Here is a 10,427-nt window from a genome sequence, read left to right as displayed (position 1 = left end):
AGGACGCAAAACAATCCAGAACAAGATATCCGGGTTTAACGAACCCTGAACATTTCCTTTAACTTTTCTGTACATTTATTCATAGCTAATGCTCCCGTTTTAAATATGAAAGTCCTTTTTGACAATAACCCATCTTCCTATATTTGGAAGAAACGGATTTTCTTAATGAATAAAAATGTTTTAGTCGGAGCCAATTGAACTCGAAATGTTCCCATGATTTTTTTTTTTTTTTAGTTTTTCAAGCTTCCACATGTCTGGGCTGGCTGGGACAGCTCCAAAAGAACTGTTCTCCCACCATGTTTAACATTAGAACCAGCGTCCGCATTGTCCGCCAACAACTTTTTCCTTTTCTCCTCCCCATACTGTAGTGGGACAGGCTGGCTTATCACCAGAACTAATGCACACGGTTCAAAGAGTCTCAGGTTTTCTCCTGCAGAATAAGACTTCAAAGGCGTCATGGAAGGAATCTTAACTACAATCATCTGCAGCAGAGATCCAGAGGAAGTCGTCTGGGTGTTTCTGATGATCTTCCTTTCTCTCTAAAGTCCCCAGTGTCTTTAGGTTAAGCCCAGAATGTAACCTAACGTTTGAGGATTCCTGGATTCCTACACATTCTGGAAAGGACTCGATTAAAGAGTTTTCCAGAAACAATTTTTGTTATTCTGTCTCTAAAAGTTGTCTTCCATCCATCCAGACTTGCATGTTTGCAGGTTGCATGTTTAGGGCAGAGATCTTTTATATTTACTTTTGAAAAATGGGCTACAATTGGAATGATTAATCTAGAAATTTGAGTCTGGTAAAGTACTCAATTTTGGACATGAGAAACATATATGGGCCCTGGACTTTAACCTATTCTTGATGCTTGATGTGCATCCAGTTTCTTTTCCCAGAGAGGCTTGAATTTGAAAGAGACTGCTTATAACTATTTTGCAAAACTGCATCCTGTTTTTTTTTTTTCTTTCTTCTCCCCAGAGTGAGACCATAAGGAATCTTTCTGCCTTCAGGCTCCTTCAAATCAGGGCAGAGTGAGACAAAAGGCATCTATAACCCTTAAAGTTCACCAATCACAGTCTAATCAGGAAAATAGCTGCAGCATGGGAAAGTAGGTTAAAGTTGAATAGGAGAAGAAGGCCTGCAAAGCTGCAGCGCTTTTCCCATAGAGAAGGGGAGTGTCACCACGCTTTGCCAAGAGGATCTACATCTATCAGCTCTCCTGGCTCTGCTCTGTGACACTACTGTGCTCTTGAGTGGGGCCGGGTGGGTGTGGGACGTGGGGGCAGGGTTTCAACAGGGGTTACAGGTCACAAGCCTCATGGGCTTCCTTGACCAGCTCGGCATTAGACGGCGGAGGAAATTGGATCAAAGAAATCCCGTTTTCGCATCTCCGGTGTAAAACGTTGGATTTCACAGAGAGGACCTCTTCTTGTGTCTGAAGCCACGTTTAGACAGACCACCTTGGAGTGGGAAGGATTTATGGGGGGGGCATCCCGACAGAGCACTCCTGTCCCCACCCCCACAAAGAGAGGAACAACTAAAGAAAGATGCTCTCTCAATTTTATGCATGACAAAACTTTTTGTTTCTGGCAAAGGGAGAGGGGTTGCAAGGTACGGAGGAAGACTGATGGATAACAACATGGCTCCATTCAAACCGGCCAGGATCGAGGTAAGCTGTCTCCCAAACAGTCTGGTTACTTTAATGCGCTTATAACCCACTTTGTCGCGTTTTAAGACTAAAACATGTAGCTAAATGTTCTCGTGCTATGTTTGACTGATTAGTTGGACGCATTTCGCTCTTTTTAATTGTAATATTTTCTGAGTTTTGACGTTTCGCACCAGAACTCGGAGAAAACGGTTTAACATTTACGTTCACGCGGTTTAAGCAGCTGGTAGAGGTTGTATAAATTAGCCTCCATTTTTTTTAATTGAGGCTGGCGGTGCGCATGCTCATTGTAGCTTCACGGAGGCCTCGTGCTGGCGCCACTTTTAAAACAGCTTATTGAGCTGGTCAAAAAAAAAACCCTTAAACGACTCCAAGTATCGAAAAACGTAGCTCAGGTGAGACGATAAAAACACAGGCCCGCTATCCAGAGTTAAATTAAAGTATTTTGAGTTGATATCTTCTTTTTGAATGAAACCCATTGATTTTAAACTCCGCCCTGGTTCGTGGCCTTCGTGATGCGGATAACTGGAGAGGTTTGTGGAAATTTCCCTTTGAAACGCCGCTGGGTCTAATAAACTGAACAACCTGGCAAAAAAAAAAAAGCAACAATGAACGTACTGCTGACCTTACCGTGAAAAGTTGAAGCATTTTCTCCACTGTTCCCAAGTTATTAGTAATCTCCCCACCTTGTGAAAAACTGCTGAAGTGAGTGTAGCTTGATGTTACAATCATTTCACGTCTTAATGTCACAACGGCAAACATCAAATTGTTGGTAACACTTTATTTGCATTATAATGACACTTTTAATGCAAAGTTGCTCTAAAAGTTGCATTAAAAGTCAATTAAAAGTGCCAACTTTGCATGATTTTGTAAATAATGATAATTTAATGCAAAGTTGGCATTTTTAATAGACTTTCAATGCAACTTTTAGAGCAACTTTGCATTAAAAGTGTCATTATTTAACAAATGACACTTCATGACAACAGTCATAAACATTCATAAAGACCTCTTCATGTTCATGACAGGTGTTATGTCATGTTTATGACAATGTCATGTCAGTCTTATGCACACCCCTTCATATAAAGTGTTACCAAATTGTTTTTATGATTTCACATTAAATTAGTGCATAATTGTGGAGAGAGAGCAGGTGAAGATGATTGTTCTGCATGTATCCAAGCCCCCTTTTCTCTGACTACCCAGCTCTACTAATCACTTTCAGTCTCATCATTACTAAAGAGAGTAGACTTATGTGTAACACGGAGTTTGTATTAATCAGGGGTCTCCAACCTGTGGAGCCACTGGGTCTTTTGACCCATCACAATGGCTCTTAATAGCTTTGGAAACATAACGAACCAACTACCGTCATTAAATATAGATGTAACAACAATTGAACATTGTGGCAGTTCAGTTTATTTTTGCATGCAATAATTAGAGACATTACAAAAACATGCTACAAGTACAAGTGATATTTTTCCAACCCATTTCTCTTTTTTTTTGCTAGCTTGATGTTGATGTTTTCCACAGATATCAACATCGAATTGAAGAAAATGTATCCATACTCTTTCTACAATCCCCTCCTATTTACATTTTACCTCAGAAATATGCACTTTCCTGTGTTGGTCTGTTAAACAATGTGACAAAATATGGGAAAATTCAAGGAGTATGAATACGTTTAAACAAAATGTAGCACTTCTACACCTTTAATTCTTTATCACAACCTAGAGCCTTAATGGGTTACTTATAAACCCAATTAATAAGTAATCCATCACTTATGTCAATTGGTTATTTATTACTTAAAAGTAATGACTAACCCAACAGTTATTAATGGTAATAAGAAATCGAAGTCATCCCAAAGTAGAGCTGTGGAGGACACCCCAATAGATTTATGCCATTCTGGGTAAACTGTTGTTTAATATGAATGTAATGAGAAGCCTTTTGTAGATTATTAAGAGAATCATGTGGATCAACACTAATCACAAATTCAGCTGAAATGTTTTAGGTGTTTTTGATTTGTTTTAGGTCTGTCAGCCGAATACAATGACGTTGAAATCCCTGGTTTTTGTGCGTGAACAGCTGGAGTAAAGACGTCAGGCATCACAAGCCTGATGTTTAATCAAAGTGAAATTTTACTTGTTTTGAACTAAACTTGGTTGTAAATATTCTGTCCTCACTGTACAAATGATCCAGTCCAGACTTGACCCGGTTTAGGTATTTTAGATCTTAAGTTGATTCAAAGCGGTGAAATAGAACCTTTTACTAGAGTCCAAAACCAAAAGCTGCGTATCAGAGAACCGGTTCCCCCCCCCGGGCCCAAACAAAGGGCGTCTCATTCCAGCTTAACACTCTCCAGGCTAGTTCTAGAAGTCCGATTTTTACATTACACATGATTTCATGTCTGATGGATGCCTCGGTGTTGCTCGGACTTTGTGTGCAGCATCAAATTGCATATTTCTAATCTTTTGTCACTGACATTTGCCTTTGTTGTGTTTCAGGAGTTCCTGGTTTGGTTTTCATCCTCCCTCTTCCTGTGTCGCAGCCCTCTAGTTAAGGTGCATCTAGTGTAGTTAGTGAGTTATTTCAGAATCTACTGCCCTAGTTGCTCCTTCTGGCTGGAGGGCTTGTTAGTTTCCAGGATCTTTGTGCGATGAAATCTGCTGCAGATCTCCAATGTCTTGCTTCTCTGTTCCTGATTTTTTTCTTCCTTCTTTTGCAGTCCCTTCTGAAAAGATTGAAAAGCCTTCTCCGTGTTTTGTCAGGAGCCATTGTCCAGCTTCAGTGTATTGTGTTTTGGTTTTTATGTGATTTCTTAATGAAGTAGGGATACGTTAAGTGGAAGGAAGATGGGTTTTGGGAATGTCTTACAAAGTAAAATCTGAAAAGTGTGGCATGCATTTCTACTCGGCCTCTCCGAGTTAGTGAGTTAAAGTATTTTTTTTATCATCTCTGACCAGCATCAATAGCTGGATTTCCACTGATCATATAGTTGCTCTAATTGGAATTACGAAAATAAATTTGCTAAACGGAATCGCATCAATTTTGAAAAGAAAAAAAAAAAAAGTTTTCCACTAAAGAAGTTTTTGCGCTGGGATGAAGTGTGTTTTCAGCTGTAATAACATTTGCGTATTTTGCAAAACTGCAACGGAAACACTTCATGCTATTCACCGCCCGATGTTACTGCTGGTGGAATAGACGAAGAAGACGACAGGAAGTGGCAGGAGGGTGATGACGGCGCGCCATGTTTTTTAGCGATATCGTACGAACAAACTTATTCACGTTTGATTTCATTTGTGTTTCTCATTCAACGTAAAACACCGCAGTTGCAAAATTGTTTTTTTTTTGGGGGGGGGGTTGACATTAATGATAAAGAGAAACGGAGCTGAACACAAACTGATTTTCCACTTTTCATATCTTTATCTATAAACGTATTTTTTAAAAGCAGTAATATTAGCTGTCGTCATAGTTCCAGCAGTATGTTTTTTTTTTTGTATTTCTTTTTTTTTTTTTTTTGCACAGACCTCCTGCCTCGGATTGTTTAGGCTGGCCGTCCTGTTGACTCTGCAGTTGAAAAGTGCTCTCAGTGCAGGTAGTAAACCCAGCACTACTGCAGTCTGAGCACTTACAGCACTGCTGGTCGCCTCCCCGCCCGCCCTCCTCTCTTTCCTCCTCTCCGCGCTGCAGTGAAAGGCTGGAAGTGAGCTGAGTTTACGGCGAGTTTTGTTGGTTTGCTGTCAGCTTCTCTCCGTGTTTGCTGTGCAAATCCATGCAAAGCTCTCCGCGGCTCAGGCGCACAGAGGTGTTGCTCTTGTTCTCCACCTGTTCCGGGCTTTGAAGAACACTTGAAAAGACGAGAAATGTCTGTCACTGCAGGCACCAGAGAGGAGCCCCTCTCATGTTGTTGATGTTGTTGTTGTTGTTGGAGGCATTTCAACATGTCTGAACAAGCTGCTGCTTTCTGATGGAGGACATCACAGTTCTAGTGCCTAACATGGTGGAAGCCATTAGATGTGGCGAAGCAGATGTATTAAGTTGCAGCACTCTGAGTGGAAAGCGGGAATTTGAACTGATGAGATTTTTTATTTTTTTTTCTCTGAGCAGATGAGATGCTGTGTGGCAGACCGAACACTAGATGGCGCCATTTCAACTGTAATGGTTATAAAACTGCAACAGCAGAATAGTTGATTTGTTGTTCAGGATCTACAGTAATATGTGCATCGGAGCATTTTATCTAAAAAAAAAAAAAAATTCTTTGCATTGTGACGTTAACGGTAATATACAAACATAATTTTGAACCATCATACTTAGAACTTTATATTATCAGGCTATAACATATTATCATTATAAGAATGATAAAAAATGAGGCTGGTTGATGTAACTTTTAATTTGTTGGTTCCAGATTATTCTGTTCCACTTAATCTGTTTGCATAATAAAATCACATAGCAGCTAATCCTACAATCTTTTACGTTTTTGTGTGTTTGAGACAGTGGTGCCCCCAAGGGAGGGGCAGAGGGGCCACGGGCCCCCTCCTGAAAAATGTTGGCCACCCAAAGGAATCATGATAAGCTCAGAGAAGGCCGTACTGACTCATCTTCTTCAATTAAGACATAAATATAAAACCCAGTAAATAAGATTTTATAAAATCAAATTTAGCTGTGTCTACCTCAAATTTTTACTGGCCTGGCCATACAGAAAATTAGCCAATTGACATTTGATACCTTAAAAAGATAACCAAGTATTTCAGTTTTCTTCCATGTCTGTCATTTGAATGGTGCAAACAAATGAGCCTCATCAGATTGCTAATTTATTGAACACGCAAACATGGCTGAAGAAAAAAAAAACCCTTCAAGATGTAATGCTGGAGTTAAAAAAAAAAAGCTTTTTAAGTGGATGATTTGGTGGCACAATGACTCCAAACTGAGGCAAAACAGAGAAATGAAGAGGGTTTATTGAGTGTAGTTAATTTATCCTGGACTGGAACACCTGCAGGTTGGTTGACTCCAGCACAGATGTGTAGCAGTTCACAGAAAAAGCTGTTATATTGGTTAATGCTTCACTGGAAGGTTAAAAATCTCCTGTTTATACTCTGACATCCCCATGTCCTCACTTCCTGTCACTTTAGAGGAAACGCATTTAAAGGGGCGGTATTATGTAAAAGTGACTTTTTTTTTTTTTTAGCTTTGTCATCTTATATTTTCATGCATGTTTGAGGAATCATTTAATCTCCCATGGCAACCCAGATATTTTGGCGCTGCAAACACTTGGGTGAACCTAGCTCCGCCTTTGAGATGCAGCTCCTCCTCTAATCTGCAGTGTCTGAATTTCCACCTCACAAAGCACCATTCTCTTGTGACTCAGCTCATTCAGACTAGCCAGCAGCAATTGACAAACACCTGGTGGAACTGTGCAACAGCTGAGCTCATTATAGAAGCTACTTCTCGGAGCAACGCTGGTAAAAACATTGTTAAAGGGTTAACAGAGGAGCCATGTTGTGACGACTTCCTGAAGGCGGAGTTTCAGAAACAGCAGGAGCTTTTAAAGAGACGGAGGCCCAATTTCAAGGCGTTAAATTACACAGTCAAATTTCCTTTTAAGTCATATTTTGTATACCTTTTTTATAATTGAAGGTAACATATTACGTGATTGTGCTATAAAAACAATAATTCTTCCTTCTGATTTCGATTTGAAACAGAAGATTGTTCCTTTACCATCTTAAACTTTGCACTTCAATCCCCTTTTAAACATTTTGAACGCAGCTGTATGTAACACGACGCTCCAAGCCCGCCGCACTGACTGATGGGTAAACCATAAAAGTTCAGCTTCTCTTTTACCTTCGCTGTCATTCATCCGAGTAGACGGCAGCAGTAATTCCCTCCTCGCGTGCCCACTCACGCACCCACCCACCCACGCGCGGCCGGTCGGTGTATCAGCCAGCTTCATCACCAGCTACTCTTACACTAGAGGGAAGCTGCTTCAGGTCGCGGCGCGCGCGTTGCGGGAGCGCACACACATACCGTAGGCTGGTCGGTTTGCGCACACAGCTGTGATTTTTTTTGGGGGGGGTGGTAAAAGGGACGCGTGTTAAGTTGCTGTCCTCGGTGTGGTTTGGAGAAGGAGCTTCAGTGGAGCAGCTTTCAGCGCCAAAAAAAAAAAGAAAAAGAAAAGGAGGCTGAGTGAGGAGGGAAACATAAGGATGCTGATCCAAGCAGAGTCAGCGGGAGCTGCAGCTTCTCTTCATCAGCGCCAACCCGGGTTGTTCCGTCTGTAACTTTTTAACGAGCTGAAGTTCACCTCAGCTTGTTTTTTTTTCTTCTTTTTCCCCGTTACGTCCGGTTTCGCTCCGGTTCCGCCGGCCTCCCTGCCATGGTGGCCGCATCGGTCCACGGAGCGCTCCTCCTGTGCGCCCTCCTATTCCAGCTGTTCCCGCTTCCCGGCGGACAGGCACCAAACTGCCAGGAGGTGCGCGCCGCGTTTCACGCTCTGCACCCCGGCTCCAAGTGGGTCCCTGAAAGCCCGGTGTCAGGTAACTTCCACATCTAGATTTTTCTTTTAAGTTCCAGAATGCACTTGAGTTATTTTCTCTCCTCTGCTCCTTCTTTCTTCATTCTTCTCGGCTGAACAATATTCTCTAGGGGGAGAAAAAAAAAATCTATCGCCCACGTTGAGCATCTTGTTAAAGCCGCGCTGAATCGGTACCGTCTGCAAAGCTTATAGAGAATCAATTTGTTCTAATATTGATCCAAACACGAAAGCGAGACGCAGTCCTTTACACCCGAAATCTGGAAGCAGATGTGAACATCTGCCTGTAGCCGTTGGAAACTCTTAAGTTTAATATTCTCTGATGTTGGGAGTGAAGAGATTAAATAAAAAAAAATAAAAAAAAAGCAAATACTGTCTGGAAAAACTATTAATGATCCCTTGAACTTTCACATCTTACCACAAACTTCAGTGGGGTTTTTGTTGCGATTTGATGAGACTTTCAGTCGTAGTTTGGTGAAAGGAATGGGTTTTCACCAACAAAAATCTGAAAAGTGTGGTGTGCTTTTGTATTCAGTCCCTGCGTGTCGAACACTGTTCCAACACTGTTGGAACCACACTTTGTGACAATTTCACGAAGGTGCGTCTCTGTAACCGAAGCGTTGGTTTTTTAAGTCCCAGCGCAGATCGGCGGGGTTTAAGTGTGGATGAAATTTTACAAGAACCTTGTTCCTGAGAGGTGAACTTCCACCCCGACCTCAAGTCTTCTGCAGCCTCGTAGCAGGTTTTCCTCAGGATCGTCTCGTGTTTAGCTCCATTTATCTCCTGACCAGCTTCTGAAGAGAAGGATCCTCACAGCGCCATGCCGCTGCATTTGTGTTCTTCATGTAGTCCAGAAACGTCTTTGTTGGTTAAAGTTCCTTCTTCCACCTGTTTGCTGCGTCCCCTGCTTCAACTATAGAGCTTCTTATTATTTTTTTTTTTTATCTTTTGGGGGGAAGGTGGGCATTCTTCCGTAAAAGCAAAATTTGAGAAGTTACTAGATTGTCCCTCCTGAGCTGTGGACGTCATAACGCTGCTTGTTCTCCAGCAAACCTCTGAGACCCTACACAGATTAAAACAGATTAAATTACAATGAGATTAAATTACAAACATAGTTTGTGTGATGTAGTATTAGGTCCATGATAAAAAATAAATAAATACGAGAATAAAGTTGCATAATAAAGTTGTAAAATGTTATGAAAATAAAGTTATAATATTACAAGAAGCAAAGTTGTACTTGAATAAAGTCATAATATTATGAATTTTTTTATTCTTTTAACAAGGCCCCAATACTCCGTCATACTGTTTGCTTTTTAGTAGCACTGAATTTTATTTAGGGGTATCAGAGTAAAGGAGGGGGTGAATACAAATCCCCCTGCAAACTGTAGTTTTTTCATTTGATCACTACGTCTTTGTGTTGGTCCGTCACATAAAATCCGTTACGTTTGTGATTGGAATGTGATAAAAAAAAAAAAGTGATAAATTTAGCGCAGATCTCCGGCTCCGGTGTGCAGAAAGCAGCGTGTCGGAGCCTGTCGCTTACGCTCCGATTCAGCATTTAAAAGCAGAAGCCGCTCGTGCGGCTGAACAACAGCCAGCTGCAAATGTTAATTGGGTGTTTTAGTATCGTGTCAGCGTGGGGAGGTTCCCCGGGTTAACGGCTTTCTCTCCGGCCCCAGCATGGGATCCTCGTGCTCTTCCACGACTCTTAAGAGCTCTGCAAACGTGCAGTCGTCTCCAGAGAGCTAGAGAAACCGGGAAACACTGTGCGAATTAAACAGCAGGGGGAGGAAAGCGAAATGCACTTTGAAGCCCGTTCTGTCATGCTCCCCCACCACCCTCCCGTTGCAAAGGTAAACTCCGGCTCCAACCGGCTGCTGAGCCCTCCTTCTCCTCCACACATCCATCTTTAATCACACACCTTCCGCCAGGGCCATCCAGCGTTTTATCTGGCAGCCAGAGGGCGAAACATCGCAGCGGGCTGAGAGAAATATTTTGCCTCCCCAAAGCCGAGGCAGAGTAGGTCAGGCAACCTTCAGTCGGAGAGCCGGCGCTCATGTGGAATGAGTTCAGGAGACGGCAGCTGGACTCTTCTACTGCAGCTGGGAAAAGGTGCTGGCTGGTTTATTAGAGGGGAGTCAGGCATGGAGCAACAACTTCAACAAATCAGTCACAAAGTCCCTTTGGATCAGGCAGTATTGGTAAAAGAATGAACGTCAGTGTCAACACAGACAATTAGGTCAGTAATGCTTA

At 41.9% G+C, this 10,427-nt stretch overlaps 1 protein-coding gene across 3 annotated transcripts in view; it reads left to right on the top strand.

Moving 5' to 3' along the window:
- The first annotated feature begins 4,125 nt into the window (after window positions 1–4,125).
- The window catches only part of gpc3 (glypican 3), a 197,295-nt gene continuing 190,993 nt past the window's right edge, over window positions 4,126–10,427 (top strand). For all 3 annotated transcript variants that reach the window (XR_014089290.1, XR_014089289.1, XM_081611673.1), the window contains exon 1: window positions 4,126–8,178. Coding sequence is in view for 1 of the 3 variants with exons in the window: in XM_081611673.1 (XP_081467799.1) it covers window positions 8,019–8,178 (160 nt within the window). In the remaining 2 variants the exon portion in view is untranslated. The remainder of the gene's footprint in view (window positions 8,179–10,427) is intronic.

This window comes from Poecilia reticulata, chromosome 10, assembly GCF_904066995.2.
Source record: "Poecilia reticulata chromosome 10, P_reticulata-male-v2, whole genome shotgun sequence".
In the NCBI taxonomy this organism is placed as follows: domain Eukaryota; kingdom Metazoa; phylum Chordata; class Actinopteri; order Cyprinodontiformes; family Poeciliidae; genus Poecilia; species Poecilia reticulata.
This window is presented reverse-complemented; position numbering and strand designations above follow the sequence as displayed.